Source organism: Lineus longissimus, chromosome 1, assembly GCF_910592395.1.
Source record: "Lineus longissimus chromosome 1, tnLinLong1.2, whole genome shotgun sequence".
NCBI lineage: Eukaryota > Metazoa > Nemertea > Pilidiophora > Heteronemertea > Lineidae > Lineus > Lineus longissimus.
Window position 1 is genome coordinate 5,985,903 of NC_088308.1, and position 21,572 is coordinate 6,007,474.

Consider the following 21,572-nt stretch of genomic DNA (forward strand, 5'->3'; position numbering starts at 1 on the left):
AAAAATAACCACTTTGCTGAAATCCAGTGTGAATGGGATAGACTAGAAGGGAAGAAGTTCGGAGAACAAAATAATCGAACTCCGTTATTGAACAATAGCACATCTGGAAGACTATATACAAAGTTTCTGTCACACCCGTCCGCGAGAAAACGACTAGTTTACTGGTTGTGATGCAGAAATACGGGTACATTTGCAGTGGTGGGTGGGTGGGGAAGCTGTCGTCAAGCTAAGCCTCCGATTCCCCTCCAGTAACACACTCGACACAGTGGTGTCGGCATCTTCCCTTCCTCCGCGCGGGGGAAGAAGAATCGGATGACGAATGGTCTGCTTCGGGAGTCTCAATAACCAGCGGGAGGAGGGTTACTGTTAGGTCATCGCTTTGATGATAGATGGCGATAGCAGACAGCAGCCCCTGTCTTCGGTCATCCTGACGTAAAACCAACCCCGCCTCTCGATAATAGGTGCTGGTTGTGGTTCTGAGGTTATAATGTTCCATAGTGCTGGCTGGTTGTTGCTAACACTGCACGATTGGTTGTGACATGGAACAGAAAATCTGAGGACGTGTTGTGACAAACCTTACGATGGAGGAAAGGTTGCCACCACTTTGTTTGAGGAAAACATCACTGGTGCAGCCCATTGAAATATAAACATAGTGTTGCCACCACTTTGTTTGAGGAAAACATCACTGGTGCAGCCCATTGAAATATAAACATAGTGTTGCCACCACTTTGTTTGAGGAAAACATCACTGGTGCAGCCCATTGAAATATAAACATAGTGTTGCCACCACTTTGTTTGAGGAAAACGTCACTGGTGCAGCCCATTGAAATATAAACCTAGTGTTGCCACCACTTTGTTTGAGGAAAACGTCACTGGTGCAGCCCATTGAAATATAAACCTAGTGTTGCCACCACTTTGTTGAGGAAAACGTCACTGGTGCAGCCCATTGAAATATTAACCCAGTGTTGTTTAAGTAGGGCGCCGCACCCTGCCTTTTTCAAATTACTTTCTAATACCTTGCCTATTTTCAGCATTGGCCAATTCATTTCTATCTGAAGCAGGGCACAGCACCCTGCCTTTTTCAGACTGCCCTCTTCTGCCCGGACTTTCCAGATTTCGGGCTGAAACACTAAAACCTGGTATCGTAGCCTATTTTGATATAACTCACTCGTTTCCAGATGCTATATTTCAGGACATTATTTGCAGAAATATCAACAGCTGTCATCGAAACTCATGCCCTGGCTTATGTTCTACACAGAGAAACGGTCAATGTAGAATGACCATACTGACTAATTAATGGTAATGTTGCAACATTATGATACAACATTTTGTACTCGTAAATACCATTCTAATGGTACAACTTGTCGTTGTGACCGGCCTCAGATGACCAACCACTATGAGGTGAAATACTGGTCATGTACAAGTTGAGCAAAGGTCACGAGTTAGCCAGTTCATGTTGATATAACTAACACAAGCATTGTTCAGGAACAGCGATTGTGTATAAGATCATCACGGTTGTGTGGGGAATATGCACTTTATAACCGAAAATTAGGACAACAACACATTTCATTGTGGCGCAACCAGAACAACAATCCCCAGTCGACAGATTGAGGCCACAGCCTTGGACACCACAAGAACTCGAAATAAAAATGTGTTGAATAAGTCATCCGGGGTCACAATCCTTAACACATAACCAATAAAGCAACGTGATTTTCATTCTGAATAAATTTTTATTCTTTTTTTACAAAAGGGGCAGGACACCCAGTAATCTGCCCGCTATATCGGCAGAGGTGCCAGGCTATACACTGTACAAGGAAACAAAGTATATGGAAGTAACCACCGCCACTCACTGAGTGCATACACAATGAATATTTGCGACTACAAAAAGTCTTGGCTAAACTTTATATGGCAACAGCAGAAACATGCACTAAACTACATGTAGCTGATATATACAAGCAAACTGCCCGATTCATCAATAACTATCAGAAAATAATACTTGGCCCTGAGTCACTTTTGTGACTGGTGGTAGTTACTTGCAACTCAAACATGAATAATTATCAGAAAACAAAGCATCTACACAACATTTTGAGATTATTCTCTATAAACAATTCATGAGTTGGCAACTGGTGCAGTCTAGTCCAGTGAAGTCTAGTTCAATGTACAATTCCATGTTACACTACAGTGACATTTGTCGCACACCTCACATCATCCAGATAAAATTTAAAACATCAAGCTTCAAAATCTAAATTCTAATGTCGTATCTTCTGTTTATCATCAGACTTGTACTATTTCTTTCGTGCTCGACAGGCAATGTACTATTTCTCTCGTGCTCTATCAAGAGACAGGCAATTTTTTTATCAAGTCGACAGAAAATACACTCAGATTAAAAGCTGCTAGATATTTTACGGCCCATACTTTCCGTACCGTTTAGGTTGAACCTTATTCACAACTAAGATATGAGCAATGTCAAGTTCCCTTGGAACTTTTTCAGGTTTACTCAAGAAAAGAAATGCTGCTACACTGAGGCAGAGTACAGACTGAGATTATTATATGTCTGCTTAACTAAATGAAGCTCTGAACAGAAAACCAACAAATGATTGTCAATATGCCTACTATGCTAAGACTATGTGCGAAAGGTTGGTTGGCAATGTTACAATTTGTAAGAGGCGAGACAAAAGGTACAATACTCGAGTAACCTCAGTATAGCAACACCAAGAAGGAAGGAGAAACTCCTTTCAATATATTTAGTGAAGTTCTAGGATATCATTTTGGGCAGACGTGTTACTTTTAACAGGGGTCCATCCGCACAATACAGCCGTATAATATAGCACGCCACAAGAATCCTGCACTTAACAGGTTTCATGTTTCGACACACTCCCAATATTCCTGCCTAAGCTAAATGGCACTAGTTAATTATATATGCACACTAATACCACAGATTTGACAAATCGATATTGGAGACACTGCTGAGGTAAATAAATGCAATTATCTAGAAAGCCTTCAACAGTTAGTGAATGACCTCATCACACAGTTATTACTTACAAAGTCTAATATATACAAGCCGAAGCTGCCACAAGTAACACTGCTGTTTTCTATAGCATGAAACTTGGGAAGAGACAACACAGTCTAAACACACCAAAAACTCACACAGGAACCCTACAAATAAAATACAAAAGAAACTCTGTGTTTCCAGTTCAGAACAGAAAATTCAACCAGGAATCATCTGCTTTGGTCCGGAGTAGTAAAAAAAACCACAGAGTCAAATGAGATCCATAAGAAATGTCAATGCACGCTGAGACCAGAAACTGCGGTCCTTACCAAAAAAGGTTCAATGTGAACTGTATTGGAAATTAACGTAAATGCCTCAGTTTTTTCAGTGTGCACACTTCTTGTTGTCTCTTCCCATGTTAATAGCAGCTTTCACTTCAGTGCTCCATTTCAGACACACAACCTGTATTTGACATCCACACAAACTAATGTACACAAACATGTATTTACAGAAATCCCCTGGTGAGGACTAGTCTCAACACTAAAAAACAACTTCATCATTTACTACCCTAATTTCTCCTCCCCGAAGCCATGTTCTAGCAGACTTCCTGATTTAGTGTAATCTGTGCTAGATTTTGTAACATTAGAGGATTGCTTCTAGTCCAACGCTTAGAATAAATTTTTTAAGAGTCATCCTAAAGTTTTTCAGACAGACCCGCCTCAATATTAACTGACCAATATTGTGTGACTATGTAAGGGGCAGACGCACTCTCCGTCACAATATTCTGACGTAGATGGTCGCTCCACGGACCTCTGCCCATGATGATGCAAAACACTTGTTTGACAAGCTATGACGTCAAACGTCACGTTTCTGCAGGATTATCGACAGGGGTTGCCGCCTATAAAAAAACCAAATAGCAACTGCAGCGCCCCCTGTGGCAGAGATTGGTCCAGACGAGAACAAATCAGTGTTGCCCCCAAGAAGGCACAACTTTACGACGATCTCCAATTGAACACAATGTTTTTTCTTGTGTGTGTTGGACTGACTAATCATGCTCATCACATTCGCAATTAACTTTGTGAAACAAAAGGGGTAACAGGTCATTAAAACATATCATGACATTGAAGAGATGTGTGCAAGAAACTGGTAACTAACACTTACAGCAAAATTTATTTGCACCATTTTGTTCACCAGACTGCTCTCTATGGATTGATATCAAAAGCATTGCTGTACGAAGTACTAGTCTTGTTTATATTAAGAATGCCTTCAAAAGCAATTGGCCATAAACAACAATTTCACTGCGAACAAGAATGTGATAATTTTGAAATGTAGGTTACCAGTTTGCACGCACCCTTCATGTATTAGCCATCACCCCTTCTCTAGCATGAATAACTGTAAAAGTAGTCAACACGATAGTGATAGAAGAGAAGCACGGAATAAAATTGTGTTTGATTGGAGACCTGTTTTTAGTGTTTACAGTAGCTAATTTTCTATGTGAAAAGCACACACAATGGATGTATAAGGCAGAATCCCAATCTGGAATATGATGACCAAGTAAGAATGATGATGAAGTTAGACCCTGGCCACATATTATTGTCTAAAGCATACAGGCAGTACAAAATATAACTTGATAGCACAAGAAGCCATACAATGGGCCTAAAGCTATACCGGGACAGCTTTCAGACCGTCAACACCCGAGTAGCTTTTACAATAAAAGGCAACAACGATATATTTCCTTCACAGAAGGGGGTCAAAGTAGAGATCTTATTGGTGATCGGTAACCAACACTTCTAGCAAAAGAGAGTTCTTGGTACCATTTTGATCACCAGACTGTCCTCTATCAACTGAAATCGAAAATGCTTTCACAGAAAGGGTCAAAGTAGAGATCATGGTGGTGACATTGATTTCATTAACAGAGGGCAACGATGAGCAATGCCGAGTATTCTGCCCAAATTTTAAGATCCCAGGCGATTCAAAAGATATTGTTTCTTAATCATAATTTTTCACTTCATGTGTAAAAACATCGAAGTCCTCAAGTCTTCCTTTCGCACAAATAAAAGGATGCTGTTCTGAACCAAAAACGACCACCTTTTTTTTCTTTAAATCCCAAAAGCACTAAATATTAACCAGATCAAAAGCGTCAAATTTCAAAGAATCATATTAGTTCAACTATTTGTCAGCGAAGGCAATTTAACAATAAGATCAGATTGAATCATCAATATTGGAAGGCAAAAATACAATAGAACTTCATAAAAATCTTGCAGTGATAATTTCAACACGCTGCAAATATCCAAAAATTATTATCTTTCTACAAGAAACCAATGCGAACCCACCTCCATGTTCATTTACTCAACTCGGGCTAGCCACTATCTACCCTAACCCCAATCCGTGCTGTAACATTTCCCACTGTTTATTTTTGTTACGCAATACAAAAATTACGCATTTTACACTGACAACGTTGCGGCAGCCGTGACCATGCAGCTCTACCAACAGGCATCAGTCAAGTTTCAATCAAAACTTTTCATGAAAAGACTTTGGGATCGTCAAAGTGTCTCCGATTGAATTTGAGCGAGGTGCCTTCACTGAATGCATCGACGTCAATCCACAGGATTTTCACTCTTAACCTCGTTTGAATGACTTCATAATGGTCAAGTGTTTTTGAATTCATTGCCTTGGTAAGAATGTGCCTCCACAAAGTGCACCGACACTGATCCACCGGATTTCAGCATTGATGTATTATTCTGCCAGCCGTTTCAATTCCTACCGACTGTCGAGCGGCAAAGGAGGATCATTTTAGACCAACACCTGTCATTATCTGCAAGACAATTTTGAGAGGAATAAGAGAACATCAATCACAATTAAAAAGTAGCTATATGTTATATAATTTAAAGGGCTGCTGACAGTGATGCAGTGAAATAAACTAGTGGTTCGAATTAACATCGCCATCGTATGTCCCAGGGTGATCCCTGAGATCGGATAACCAAGAGTTGTTGGTGACTCCCAGGTATCGCATTGAGACTTTTGGTGGCAGAAGCTTTACAGTTTATGCCAGCAAATTATGGAACTCGCTGGACACTAACACCCGCAACAGCTCCACCGTCAGCGAGTTCAAAAGAAGATTAAAAACCAAACTATTTGAACAGTGTTTTTGTTAAGCGCAGCTGAGCAATTTTTCTAATTGGATTTTGCGCTACATGTATATAAATGCTATTTGTATGTATGTATGTATGTAACATCAGCGTCAGTTTCGTCCGAGGTCTTGGATCACTCCCATTCAGAGCACATCATGTGACAGTGCTCCGGCAGCACACGTCCACCAAGGTGTCTGGTTTTCTCCTACATTACATTTTCTCCAGCGCTTGGAATGCTAGGAATGAATCAAAGGGTCAGATACTTGATTGAGTCGATCTATCGTGCGAGACTCACCTGTTCATACACTGTCCATGCCATGGCAGCCATGAGAGTTCTTCTCACACATCTTGGAATGATTCCCCGCAGAAAACCAACAGCACCTTCTTTCTGCAAACGAAGAATCAAGAATCTCACATCAATAGCTGATCAAGCTTTTGACAATCTCTGTGAATCTGTCAAAATGGGTATTACAAGCTTTTGACAATCTCTGTGAATCTGTTAAAATGGGTATTACACTGTTGTGTACTAATAAATGCTTTTTGCCACTGTCAACTTAAGATTTGTTATTTTTTTGGAAGGGTTGCACCTAACACCATACCCTGAACAGGATACTACCATCTGTGACAACACTGTCCTTGATCATAATAAATGAGAAAAGACTCCGTAGTTACCAACAGGAGCATATGAGACTTCTGCTGAAAGGTATGGTATAATGGTAAACTACACACAACAACACTTTCTTCAGACCCAATGACAATGATTTCAGATCACTGCTCTTCTACCTTGTACATGTATACATGCATGAACCAAAGACGAGATGAGCGCTTGACCAATACTTACCCCATAAATATGGATGATGACTGTTCGTGCGTTCTTGTATTTGCCTGGATAAAGCTGCATGTGCGTCTTGATCACATCTGCTGGCTGTGTCACGATGGATGCCAGTGAACCTGCCACGCAACCACACGAGAAATGCACAAAAGGATTGCTAGGCTGAAGATAGCCATCTAAAAAGAGAGAAAAAAATCAAACATTTACTAACATGACTAATTCAAGTAGCCCTTGTGTTGAAGAGTGGGGTGAACAAATCCTGCTCCTGAGAAGTGTACCTTCACATTTCTGTCTGCCATCTGACAATCCAGATAGAATTTTCCACTAATTGTGACCACTCTGAAAAGCAAAGTTATAGAATGGAATTCATTTCAAAAGGTGTTATGTTTTTCATCAGTCCCATCCAAAAATGTTCTGGTTGTTCTTGTGACAGATAGGGCTAGATTTGTGCACCCCTGAAGAAGAATTTTGGCAAGCCAAAACTTGATGTAAGACACTTAACATGCGAAGCACAACATGAAGCATTGAAATAAACATGGAAACACCACACCACACTGTTCTCAAACAATGCAAGCATGCCAAGTGGCAAACATTCACTTGCAACTAATTTGGTTGTATCACGCTATGCAAGTTCATGCAAAATGACACCAGGTGTTTTGTATAAACCATTTTACCAGTGTCCGGGTGTTAGGAAGCATATTAGCTCATAACATCATGCTGACAGGTTGTTACATGTACATGTACATTGATGGACATGAAACAACACGTCAATATGATGTTATTAGCTAACATGAGTTCTAAACAATTGTGCCCTGAAGTTCCAACGACCCTCACTAAAGTTCAATTCATCAACAGAGAACGTTGTGGGAAGGTGCAGGTTAGGGTTAGAGTATTAGTGAAGGTGAAATCTAACTTTGACGATAAACAAAAGTGCTCTTAGATAATTGCAAGCTGGAGGAACATGGACAGATTGGAACCACAGAACTAGACAAATAGACCGTAGTGTTTCCAGCTGCCTTGAGGGTGATCACCAAATATAACTTTCACTTAAAACAACATAAAATGCTGGTACAATCGAACACACTCAACACTCCAAAATGAATGGTTAGCCGATAATCCCTTCATAAAAAGCACATGTTTTGGCCCGCACCAGGAAAACAGTTTTGACAGAGAATCTATAAGCATGTTTATTATATAGGCTAATGACTGCAACAAATGACCAAGCTGCCAAGGCACGCTGTTCAGGATGCTAGGGCCATGCATCATGTTCTGTACAGCGAAGCCAGGTACAAGCAGAGGATCTGGTTAGAATTAATCTAAGGATATCCAAATAGGCCAAGGGATAAAAGGAATGCTCTTGTCATGTGGATAGGCGAATATGAATCAGTTCACCATTAAGCTTCTGTCTAAGTGCAGCACCCGGATAAATTCACTTTTCCATTTTAGCACCTGGACTGATTTTTCTAGTTGATAATGGCTTTTCAGTTTGTGGGCACCTGGACATATTTTGTTGTCAACCTGAACCAAATGGAAAAGAAGTCTAAATGTTTTCCATCATCCAGGCAGCGAAATCTGGGACAGAGAAAACTGGACATGACTGCTTTCAACGCCAACCACTGGGATCAGAAATAAAATTTCCCACTTCGCATATGAATAAACGATGCAGGTTTCGGGACGTAATTTTAGGTACATGATACGACTTCAGCACAGCTATCAGGACCTCCCGGCCATTCAATAATGATTTGACTTTATAAGTCTTCTATAGTAATGAACCCTGGAGGCAAAACAAGAACACCAACTGAACTGAACAAGAGCACTAAGACAACATTTACATAAAACATAACTAAACAAGTGAGAGAAAAAAATTGAAATTAGTCATAATAACTGGTGTGAAAAGGCAAGACCACAACAGTTTTGAATTCACTTGATCTGATGCATGCTGGAAGCCAACAGGGTAGACTATGGAAGACCATACTCACCTCAAAAATCTTGCTTCGCTCTATTATTTGTTCGCTTTTCATTTGGATACAAGCAGTTTCTACACAACATTGCAATCCACTTCCTCCACCAAAATCCCAGTAGAGGAACTGGCATGCAATGTTTTGTTCTGGTGTAACCAAATTGCTACATGAAAAGCGAACAACGCTGACCTACCCAAATAATTACCTTTTCCACAAACTGCTTAATGCCTAGGAGGAACCCGTGGTTAACAAACATCATTGGCCAGGCAAACTCTAGATAAAAAGAATAAAGAACTGCAGTTAAATATCGGCGGCCAGGTCTCGGCGTGTTAACCTTCTGTTAGCAGCCTTCACTGTTCCTACGCAGAGAGGTCGTTGATGAGAAGTCCCCATCAAAAAATATACTTACTATTTTTGGTGGCTTTTTTGAGCTGAGTATAAAACATGAGGTAGAGTCCAGAGAAAGGAGCATCCCGCAGGAGTGTTGCTGCAAGCCCACTGTATAAACCTGGAACAGAGAAATAAACTTCGGTCACTTCATGATCAAGCCAACATCCAAAATCAGTCATCAAGACAAAGACTACAACAGCTTCGAACCCACTGCCATACTAAGGTCACCTAATTGAACTGAACAATAGGTAGTACTGAATATCAGAAATTCCCATGTATGGACTTTCTAAAACCATCTTTAAAGAAATTAACAACTTGGAACATATTCTGGCTGTAACTAGAATCCACCCCCACGTAGAGAGTTGTATTGTGTGCCTTACACATGACTACACCTGTTTGAACAACACAGGCATTGAGCTGAATAAACAATTCATAGAAAACTCACCTTTAGCACCTTCGGATCGGTAAATATCAGAAAGAGCATGCAGAACACTTCTGTATTGGAAGTAACCACTCTGAAAGGGGATCAACACTTCATTATTCACCAAGTAAATTTTTAAGGGAAAAGAATGGTATGGGGTGCAAACTTCCATCATTTTTGTTTTGACATCATTTAGAAGCACAGCCAATGCACAAAAATAAGAATTTCTTAGATCTCTTTGAGTTTGAAAGACTTCTCTGACTCTCCGACTGGCCAGATGATATCATGTACTTGGCCGCCGTGGCACCAAATAAGAGCTTCAAAAATTTATGTTAATTGTGCTCTCTTTAGCAATTTCATAACTGAAAACATTCTTTAGGTGAGAGAATTAATGTGTCGGTCCTCTTTAAGTAAACTTTGAACTCACCTCAAACCTAGTCTTGACAACAGTCACAGGGAGCATGGAAACACCTGACAATGATCTGGCCAATGCGCCAAGAAACATGGATTCCAATGCATGGGGATCTGAACTCCTGGAGAAAGAAAGAATGCAAAATATTATCTCCGAGTGGAAGAAATTATAAATAAATGAATATGCCTCTATTGCCCTACATGAACATGAAGCTTAACCTATGTATTACGCATATTCCAATGTGTTTTTCTTGTGATTATTTTTCACTTATAAATCCATCAAACTCTTCAAGAATATTAGAAGTAACTATATTTTCACACTGTCATAGTATACCTGCATTTGTTGATTCAGCTTTTTGAGAGAACCACCAGGTAACCATAGATAGAAATGTACAGCCTGGTTTAACATACAAGATTCACCCCATGTTTTCTTCAGTGTTCATGAGTTGAAATGTCAGGCTACCTACCCAAAGTTTGTTTTTAGCCAATGTAGGGAGCAGAAGTACATGCCCACTCCGGGAACTGTGCGGGAAATGGACTGAAATGGAGAACGGAAATAAAAGTTTTGAACTGAGAGCCAAATAAGAGTACAGTTTAAATGTGTCTTATGCAATACTACAATCTTTACTCGTCTGACATTCCATAATCGAGTCCAAATACGACAATATCCTGACATCTGATATCAAAACTATGTAGATTGAGACTTTTTTCTATTTTGTAAAATTCTTTGTAGTGTCTACCGAGTCCACAATTTTTTCTTTACACCCCATTGGTGAATACTTACTGGGGCCATTCCACGCCACAGTCCCAGAATCTTTTCATTTCGGACAACATTGGTAACTGTTGTGACTATTCCCAGAGGAGAGGCGCTGAAATTGATAAGTATTGATTGATAATTGATAATTGATAACAATAAATCTATTAAATCATACAATCTTGATAACCCCGATGTAAGCAGCATCATGGTGTCAATGTTCTTATTTGTATGTACAATGGAACCTTCCTCAGCGGACACCTCTCTATTAAGGACAACCTCTCTATTAAGGACACTAGTTTTGGTCCCAAATTGGTAGTTTCTATTCAATTTGACCTCTCTAATCAGGACACCTCTCTCTCTATTAAGGACAGCACTTGCCAGTCCCGAAGGTGTCCTTAATAGAGAGGTTTTACTGTATTTGTATGGTTGATGTTGAAGCAATTTTTCACAAGTAAACTACACCAGTTCTATTCTGGTATAGTCTGGTTCACAGACATGTACATTCCATTAATCATGGAAAAGAATAAGTTGAACAATCAACAACAAAGCGGACCAAAGTCTTACCCGATTGAAACTGGTGCCTGTAGCTTTGTTTTCACCAGATCTAGTGGTTGAAAAAGAATAGTAGAGCAAGTGCCACTGAAAGACCCTGCTATGAATGACTTCATGAGGGGGTTCTGAAAAGAAAAAAAACAGAAAAATACTGAAAACCATGCAACCTTCATATTTTACAAGTGAAGTGGACAATAATATATGTTCAGGTTTCCTGTTGGGGACAACTGAAAAGTAAAATACAGTACAACTTTACAAGGATGGTCGTTTTGAGGGCATCATTCATATTAACGAAGCCAAACTTTTTTTGAAGGTCCGATGAGCTGAGGTGGTCCACAAGTCAAGTGTCAGACGTGCCTAACATCAAATGATACGAACAGAGAAACCAACACAAGCTGACATTTTGGTCTTTACACCAGGTAGTGGTCACTAGTATTGCCACTTTATTTGCGTTATGTTTATAACTTATATCGCCAATAACGTCAATTCCCATTAAAAAGTGGTGATGTAATGCACTCCTCCCACGAGGTGGCGATACAACTACAACATAGCACGCAGGTACTTTACTACTAGCAGGTAGGCTACCGTAGAGGAATTTATCTGTCACACTCAGTCACACTCTGCCAGTGCCACACTCCACACTGACCACAGCACAAAAATTTCAGAACAGATGTTGATTGTTAAAAACAAGATGGTTGCTGCATTGCCATTGGAATCTATGAACAAGATCACAACAATAGAGTGCGAAGTACCAACCCTGTACATTTACACTGTCATGACTGTCAATGTCATGGTCCGACTGGTTCAATCCAGTTCAGACCTCGTCCCCACCGTCAACACCAAAACCAGTCTTCGACATTGTTTTAGGGGAATTAGCCACAGAAGGCTATACTTACGCTTAGGATTCCTTCCATGATCTTTTCGCATCGGTTTCCTTTCCTTGATTCCTTTTGAATCATCGAATAACAGCAAGAAATACCTCTGAACTCAAGGGTCTAACGGCCTGGGGACAAGGTGCCCACCAAGTTGAAAAATGAACGAGAGACCCGACTCTACCAACACGTTTTTACTCAAAGTTTATAAAAGTCTCAGCCAAAGGCTGTGTCTGAATAGTCACTATAATAAATCGGTTTGGTTCTGCATAAATTCTGCATTTTGACCACCACTACAGATCCGCAGTTGAAGATATTTCGTGAGGACGAAGAAGGTCGTACGTTCTGATGCAAGGAGTTTTTGTAAATCAATTTATGAACCAATGCGCGTGACCTACTTTCTTCTCCTCTCTGTGAAGGAGAAACTCCAAGAATATAATAGAGTCAGATTAATCACCTGCTTGTGATGGAATAGCAATTATATTATTGTTAGACGTCTTATCTGATAAATATTCATCAGTTCAGCGAGAGAAAATTACGAACTATTTGTATTGGCCAGACACAAATTGACCGAAAGCGGTTCACCAAAATTAGGTCAAAGATACGTCATGAGCATGCGTAGAGGAGGAAATTTATTTTAATTAGATAAACATAACAAACACACGTGGTGGCCACGAGGGCGGGAAAGTGCCCCACTTTGGCGCGGAATTACACTCCGGAGCTTGGCACGCAGCCACAAGTGCCTATCGCCTTTCGGGCCGTGCCTATTAGATATTTTGGGCGTGGCCGACGGTGAGGGTATGACAAACTCTGCTGAATATATTCAGTCCGACTAGGGTTTTCTCCGGGAAGCTCCTTGCCCTTGCGTTTGGAAATATGATTAGGCCCTCTGCGTTAATTATTAACGGGACATTATGCGTTGGGGAAAAAGTTTCCTGAGATACAGGTTTTTGAATATCGTGAGGCGGAGTAGCCTATATCTAAAACCACCACCGGGAAAATGAATGAAGAACCGGTCATTCTTCTAAACTTGATCTCTAGAGGAGCATGCCTTGAGTGCGATTGCTCTTTGCTCGTGTGCGGCCACTAGGGAGTTTTCCGTCGCAAAGCACCCGAAACCCCGAGGTGAACACCTATGTCATTGTTCGAACAATGGGATAGGTGTTCACCTTGGCGTTTCAGGGGATTTGCGAAAACTCCCTAATAGCTTGTGGATTACTTACTGGTGAGGATTCTTCGCCATTTTGATCTGCCTTGCGACGGTCCTCGTATCTCTCTCGGGATGACGCCAGAGCTTCGGCGAATTGAGTTCCAACCGAAAGTGTCGCAGACATTGTGGACATCTGCGTTCGGATTAGTATAAAATTGCCCCCAGGTACTCCCAAAACCCCAAATGCTCGAATCACAACCTCTGCGTCTCAAACATACGCGTTAGGAAGAGATAAGTGCACTTCCCGAGGACACAAATCCACGACATTCGCACTGCTTGGTAATTCATCTTGACAATATTGCATCAAATGATGGCTCTTAAATTGCCGGGCGTCTTTTCGAAATTGGATGTGTTATTCAAATGAACCCTAGATACATTAGCCTAACGATTTGAACGAACTCGTTGGCTTTCTTCCAATGGACTCTGCCCGGCATTAATGGGCAAAATCAAGCAACATTGTTGACATCCATTAGATGGTGTCATTGTGAGACTTCAGGGGCAATGTCAGGATTCAGGGGCAATGTTGCCACCGAAGATTGAGAAGAAGGGCAATTGATCCCCAAACACATCATATCGTGTACAGATTTATTTGATACTGATGATATGGTCCCTTTTAAGACCAGCACATCATATCCTGTCCAGATTTATTTGATGCTGACAATATGGTCCCTTTAAGACCAGTACATCGTCTTCTGTCCGTCAGGCCTGAAGCCGAAAATGTTGTCCCTTTAAGAGCATGCAGCTATTCATCTCCTGTCAAGAATTGATGCAGATAATATTGTACCCTTTAGACTAGCGCATCTTCTCCTGTCAAGGCAAGACAGCAGCAGTGTTTCAACTTTAAGACCAGCATCATCACCTTCTCTTTCTTCAGGCTCGATGCAGACAATGGTGCCAGTTATGATAATCATTTTGTTCTGTTAAGACACTGATAACATATATAGCCCCCTTAAGACTGATATGGTCCCATTATGTTCCAGGTTTAATGCAATCCAACAGCTTGGGTCTTAGCAGGAAAGCAGGTGTCTTTCATCGATCCAAACGTTTGAAATAGAGATGGTCGTATTATCGTTAATCAGCCTTTTGATAACGAATGTTTATAATCGACTGTGAAAACAAATCTTGTATTGAACTAGGAGCAGAGCAGGAACTTGCAGCAGTGGTTGGAAAATGAGCGAGGACACATGGATTCAGTCAACTAGAATGCATGTTCAGTGAAAGGGCAGAGTTGGAAGGGAAGATGGGCAAAGTTAGAAATGGGCTGCATTGGTCATCTCAGGACACTCAATGCTTCGTTCTGGTCTGATGAAGACAGCACTTTTTCAGCAAACAATTTTCATAATATTAAAAAATTTATTATCATTACCCCACAATGACACCAAAACCTCTGGAACCGGGTTCAATGGAAAACAAATATAGCAACTGATATGGCCTGATGATATGATGACAGAATTACACATATTGACCCAAAACCACTGTTCTTGGCAATTTTCCAATACAGGTACTGTACTTGAAACAAAGCGTTAAAGTTGGACTACAGGCAGGATGCAAGATCAGGAGAGAGAAATTGGTCGTCCTCCTCCTCGGGTGACAAGACATGTATGCACAGTATTAAAGAACTGGGCTCCATTTGATTCAGAGATGCATATACTTCTTGATTCAGAAATTCATGTAATATTTTGCATACAAGTTTTGATGTACTGCAAGAGAGGAGAGACCCATCTATCAGCAACCTTATAAAACTTAATATTGACCTGGCCCTTGCCTATAGACTTCCTTTAAGTTTGGCGAGTGAACAAAATGATTTAAGTTCAATTAGTGTCAGTGGTCAAAGTACCAATTTAATTTAGTAAACAAGGTCCAAAAAATTCTACAATTGGGTTATTGGGTGTGGGCCAATGACAATGACATAGATGTGTAAGTGGTATGACAAACAAAGTGTAAAGGTGCATAGTCTAAAAATAGGTTGGAGCCTAAAATGACGAAGAGTTTTCATTTGGGGAGGGGGTTGTCAGTTTCCCTGTAAAAACTTTGTCCTTTTCAAATAATGAGAGTAACTTGGGTTCATCATATTTCTGCTTGATGGCCACCATATACTTGTATTTTTTCAAACCTTACAGGGCTGCCTTTATCGTGTTCGGAGTTGACAGATGTCTTTTCATGGATGCAACTAAGTAACCAGATAATCTGGAAATTTTGTTCCAACTTCTGCTGACCGCAGTGTTGATTCAACATCCTCAAAGGAGCATTTGTGGGACGACCGTGGGACAAAAGTTTAAACTACAGTAGGTGACCCAATTTCAAGCTGCCAAGTTCACCTTCAAGTGGCACTGATTGCATCACATGACAACATGGCCCAATTCCCTGGTTAATACTGGGTCAAGGTAGACATACCTGGGAAAATTGGGACACATCCTCCACACCACCTTATTAAACGTAATGAATTTGGTGGCGAAAATCTACGTAGTCCTCCCATCCAAGATTGCATCCTGCACGTCTGGTCATTTTGACCAAACTATTTAGAACTTGTATGTGGATGGTCTATTGGATGCAAGGATTCAAGAAAGAGACATTTTTCAGGACACTTATAAAAACTACTTTTTTGACAGATACACATCCGCCTAAAACAACAATGATACTATACAATGCACTTCAAATGTTTTTGTTTGAAATATGATTCTATTTTTAACCACAACCAGCATGGTTTTATCTACAAAATCAATCAGGAGAAGGCATGGCACTCTAGATGGCACACTTTCCACTGCTGTAGGCTCACAATGCAGGCACTGCCTCTTTTGAACCCATGACACTTCCTAACCGAGTTGACAGTACTTTAGCATATAAAATCTGCCAAGTGCCTTCAGCATCTGAGCATAAAACATCCTGTCTCCACAAGGGGTCTTTTACAGTTCATCATCACGCCAATTCACATCCCGTTTGTCATTATCTTTATAAATGCAATCGTCTCACTGGTCAATATGTTTTCTTTGAGAACGAGAATGGAAAACGATTCACTGAATGAACACATGTCTATTGCAGATGGCTGAATTGATCACCTGCGACCGCCTTCAACAACAAATGGGCCGTGACTGAGTCCGTCAAATTCCTCATCATCCCCACCATCTGAAAATGACAAAACAATTTTATTATTACCATTACCAGATTATGTGCATGAAAAGTTTGTTTAACAGACACATGAATTTAACATTGCTAGTTAATATTAGTTAATTGATCGTTACCAGAGTTGAAACAGTTGGCCTCAATATTTCACTTGTCCCCAAACTCATCAGTGGGGCTGTGGCAACATGGGAACATCAGTGCCTGTCACCTCTGACTAGGTTTGGGGTTTGATTCCCGGTCACTTACGGTTCATTGCTCTTTCCTCATCCCCAAAGGGATTATGTCTGCGTGGGGTCCTTGCACTGTGGCCAGCACTCCTGGGTGTCACGGCTTTCCTCGGGGACCTGCCCCGGGCACCGCCCTTACGATTCAAGAAATGAGCAACAACCCCATACAGCAAAGGCCTGGAAAGATAAAGAAAATAGTATTTAATCAAAAGACACGCTGCGACAGATGACTCAAAAATATTAACTTCAACAGGACTTTGTATTCGTTTTCAAAGGGCACAGCAAATTTTGTAAAATAAGGACAATTTTGCAAGTTTTTTGGGAAGGGGCACACTTCTAATAGAAAGGAGCAGAGAAAAGGTTGCCTTTTTGAAGTAAGAACATTAAGGGGAAGGGCACAAAGGCATTTGGCTCCCCCGCCTCCTAGAATTTCAAGCCCCGAATTCAGGCAGGATTTACGACGCGCACAGCTGCTTGAAAAAATTTGGACAGGCTCTGATTTTAATTTTAACTTGTTCAATTGATGAATCTGAAACTTTGACGGGAAACTGGGTCTGAGAAGAAGGAAATGACTGCTGTCAGTCACAAAGGAGATAATAAACAAGTCAAAGTCCTGAAATTGAACAGAAAATTAAAACCTGCATGTCCTGGACTCCCGACTGAAAATAGTATCAAAGTACTGAGATAGTTTTTAAAGAGTAGCCAACCATTTGATGGCAGATAAAAACCTTAACTTGAACTTGAAATAGATCAAAAGGAAGTCATGTGCACCATTGGCCTAGGAGTTCCAACTCTAGAAATTAATCTTACGGTCTGTAACACCAATTACCAAGCAGAGGGACTAACCGCTCAACACATACTGTGCCAAGGCTATACAAAGCTGCCAATGACTTCGGACCTCCCGGTTAATAACTCTACCCGCATGTCCTTTAAATGTGGTGCAAAAGAAGGGAAGATGATTTGCTTGGTATAGGTTTTATAGCGTTCCATCTACTCTTGCAACTTCTTCTAAAAATCATACAGAGCATTCAAGCATTTGAAAAGAAGTGATGATAGACTAAAGAGCAATAATATTTCTAATTGAAACAAAATAGTAAAATAATGATCACCTTGTTGTGAATAAATCGGTTCTTTGAAAGAAAATGGAAAGTTTGGTATCTTTCTTGTTCTTGGGTCGAATGCATTGCCAGTTGATGCTATATTCAGCTTGCACCAGGTGAAGCAGCAGATTGATAGACCATTGCTTGGATACCTAGTATTAGTTATTCCTACAACTAACTTGAACAATATTGTTATGGCGAAATGCACAGACCCAACCAACATCTTGCATTGAAGTTTCTTTCTTCAGCAGGATAGGCTTAGCTGTAGGACACTAAATTGTCTCTCAGCAAATCTTTTTTTACTGAAATGTCCTGGGGACATTGTGCTCACATGGGGCAACAAAAGATGGGGGGGGGCGTGAATGGATAAATGGTCCTATCCATCATAGTCAGTATTTCCAATTTACTGTCTTCTGTAAAGATGCAAATGCCACTTCCAAACGACAGAGTGCATGAGTTGCAAAAAAGTATGACCTGTTTGAACTTGAGATCTCAAAATACCTGAAATATCCATCAGAACACAAAGTGACTTTGAAAGCTTGGAACTCATCCAAGTTTCAACTCGAGCTACTACAAACACCATAGGTGGGCCTATGTTGTTTTGAAAAAAAGTATTGTAGTGTTTGACATGTTAGATTGTTCCATCTCAACTATTTTTTGTACATTTTCGTCAAGTCGAGAAAAACTGAGCAAGCAAACTATGAACGCTAGTGGATAGGCCAATCTGAGAATGACATTCATGCATTTCATGAGAGTTTGTTATGATATTTTTGAAGTTATTCTGTGTTTGCCGACAGACGTAGGATAGTTCAATTCTACCATTTTAGAATAGTTCATGTCTTGTAACAGAAGGTCCATGAATTTGATTTTTGTCACTAAGACTGCAGTTTCTGTCACACTAACTGTGATCACAGGAGCAACAAATGTGTAGTTATCAATGAGAAACTATTGTGATAGGCCTACACAAAAGCACTTATTCAGTCATTGCGCACAGCTGTTCTGCCGGATGCCCATCCTTCCGTCAAACACCACAGCGTGGTCAATGGATCCAAGTGCTCTCTGTGTCCTATTGTTGTTCCACAGAACAATAAAGAAGGTCTAGGCCACAGAGGTGGAATCTGCGTTGAAGGGAAGCAATCCCTATTCTCCTTAGAAGATGTAGTCACTTTGATGACATGGGCCTCGTTCTACTAGCTCTCTACATATAATACTGAGGCTTTATCAAGTAGGAGTAAAAAATGACCAATTAAAAGATAAGCGTATACATAATACAAATCAAACTGTAAACTTTGATCACAAAAAAGTCATAAAACATTGTTGAGTAACGTATGGATGGTAGTGTGCCCAAATTTAGACCATTCACAAATTAAAAAAGGCCTGATTGGTGTGTCATTTTTTTAACACTGGGAAGTTCTGCTGTGGTTGTCCAACCAAGTTCACAAACGTCACGGAAAATAATTAGATCAGGATGATTCGACATTGGTCAATCTGATGTTATCAACAGTCGACTTTGTCTCAATGACCCACGCTATTTCAGCACAATCACGAAGCCTGGCCTAATTTATTATGATGTCAATTATGGTAACACTCATTGACATTAACACAATACAAACCTCATAAATATCTCACCTATGGACTTAAAAACTGAAAGGATTAGTCAGTACTGTGTAATTTATCTATCGAAAGTTCCACTGGCCTAGTTTAAAATGAACTGTTTGTACTTGTTGATAACCCTTTCCTGTATCAACACTGTGATTGTCATTAGAACATGGGGTCTGTGTCATGAAAAAGAATTCGAGGACACTTTTGAAATGTTCCAAGGTTACAACTTTACAAATTCTGAGGTTAACAAATAATGTCTATTACCACAGCACTGTACACTTTGGGTGCGAGACAACAAATCTATCAGTGTTGCCATCTTTTAAACATGTTATAAACTGCAACAGACCTAGGGGAAAATGAATGAAATCTTCTAACCAGATACATGCTGAATGAAGGAACAATCACTTAACTTTCTTGGAGCTGTTTTTAAATTCAAAGTGAAAACATGCATTTTGTCAAACATTAAATAAATGAATGCTTCTCGGGAGTCTCATAACCTACAGGACTTGATTAAGAAGGACTTATTCAATTATTGACATGAGCACAGGACATGCAAAGAAGTGGCAGCTACATGAACCACAACAGAAATGCGGTGTACTTACACGGACTGGCTTTCCCTGTTCTCAGCAAGGTTGAGTTCATTTACTAAAAACTGGCGATCAAGAGGTGTTTGTGGTTGACCAGATTCTGAAATAACAAAGCAAGGGTTGGCTGCAGATTTTTCACGGACGACTATTGCATTGGGGCTACAAACAGCCTGCCTGCTACTTCTAAACACCGTTACTCATATCAACAGTTTCGTTGACCGTTTAGTTAAAGCCCAAACCATGTGCTGTGGCCACGTCATGAAGACTACAACACGGGGTAGTGTTTTCAAACCTTGCATGTCAAGATGATTTATACTAACCTGCCATTAATACTGATGAAGTGTACTTGTATTTGTTGAATTCTAAATATTCTCTGATGAGCTCATTAACGAGGAGGTTCTCATTACTGAGGGGAGGAGCCGATTCACTCTGGTCATCAAGAGCGTTAAACACCTCCGCTCGGATCCTGGCCTTCAGCTGTCCCAGCACCCCACGGTTCTCAAGTGTGTCTTTCACAACTGGAATGAAAATAGCACTAATCAGAGGACTGATTTCCAGATATTTTACACTACAGCAAGGCAGGCACCACAAATCTAACACAGGCTCATATCTTTGAGAAGAGCCTCATATAATAGGCTAGTGTTTAATTTTGCGGGCTCCCACTACGCAATTATAGGGCAGTTGAAAATTCCTGGCTCTTCACAGTCCTTTGAATGAGACTTTAAACTGAGGCTCCACGTATCTCGTGTCTACGGCATGACAATAAAAAATAGACGATAAGTGTCAACTGACGACGGCAGTCTGAGGTCTGACACTGCGCTGAGGAACATCATGAGTAGTTTGCGTTGACCCCCCCCCCCCATCCTCCTGCATGCCGTCCTGGGCCTTGGCCGAATGGCGCTAGACAAAATGTTAACAGTTTTGGGAAGGGACGAACGATTGCACCTGGTTTTGAGGAACGGACTCTTATCCGACAACAGACATAGTAGAAAACAGTGCATTGCATACAAAAACTGTCCGAAATTAGGGTAGCATGCCTATCGAAGACCAAACATGCCGTTCTTCAGGTGATCACAGCCATCATCATGCAAAAACTGCTAATTTCCTAGTAGGCCAATACAAACATATTTATTAGACAATGATTTTGAGATAGATTTTATTGAGAATAGTAAAATATCAGGCCGTGCAATATCAAATACCTCCTTTCAATTCTTGAACGGTCGCCATCTTTATTTTCAAATTGAGCGCTTGGGTGCAGATAAATTGTGGAATGGGCGTGTCATCCGGAAGCATGAATAGGACAGTTTCTCAAAAATAAGCCATTCCCACAAATGGGAGATGAGGCAGCACACTGTGCTGTTAGCACAAATGACCCCGCATCCTTACAGACTAGTTAGCCATCACTGTGCTA

At 40.5% G+C, this 21,572-nt stretch overlaps 2 protein-coding genes across 4 annotated transcripts; both read right to left on the bottom strand.

The window, feature by feature from the left end:
* Nucleotides 1-1,706: 1,706 nt before the first annotated feature.
* On the bottom strand, nucleotides 1,707-13,895 carry LOC135486759 (mitochondrial glycine transporter B-like). 3 transcript variants are annotated; one of them, XM_064769860.1, is made up of 10 exons: nucleotides 13,539-13,893; nucleotides 11,456-11,568; nucleotides 10,919-11,003; nucleotides 10,602-10,672; nucleotides 10,151-10,256; nucleotides 9,748-9,817; nucleotides 9,322-9,420; nucleotides 6,961-7,127; nucleotides 6,415-6,507; nucleotides 1,707-5,803 (listed from the first exon to the last, which is right to left on the bottom strand). In XM_064769860.1, exons 1-10 carry the CDS (start codon nucleotides 13,656-13,658, stop codon nucleotides 5,777-5,779), a joined length of 951 nt encoding a protein of 316 aa, XP_064625930.1. In that variant the 5' UTR covers nucleotides 13,659-13,893; the 3' UTR covers nucleotides 1,707-5,776. The 3 variants fall into 3 exon arrangements, with proteins under 3 accessions (XP_064625930.1, XP_064625938.1, XP_064625946.1); XM_064769868.1 differs by lacking the exon at nucleotides 13,539-13,893 and adding an exon at nucleotides 12,340-12,696; XM_064769876.1 differs by lacking the exons at nucleotides 1,707-5,803; nucleotides 6,415-6,507 and adding an exon at nucleotides 9,118-9,185 and having other exon boundaries at nucleotides 13,539-13,895.
* Nucleotides 13,896-14,894: 999 nt separating this feature from the next.
* On the bottom strand, nucleotides 14,895-21,388 carry LOC135498433 (centrosomal protein 20-like). The gene is made up of 5 exons (XM_064788713.1): nucleotides 21,361-21,388; nucleotides 20,482-20,679; nucleotides 20,177-20,261; nucleotides 16,892-17,049; nucleotides 14,895-16,648 (listed from the first exon to the last, which is right to left on the bottom strand). Exons 1-5 carry the CDS (start codon nucleotides 21,386-21,388, stop codon nucleotides 16,578-16,580), a joined length of 540 nt encoding a protein of 179 aa, XP_064644783.1. The 3' UTR covers nucleotides 14,895-16,577.
* Nucleotides 21,389-21,572: the final 184 nt, after the last annotated feature.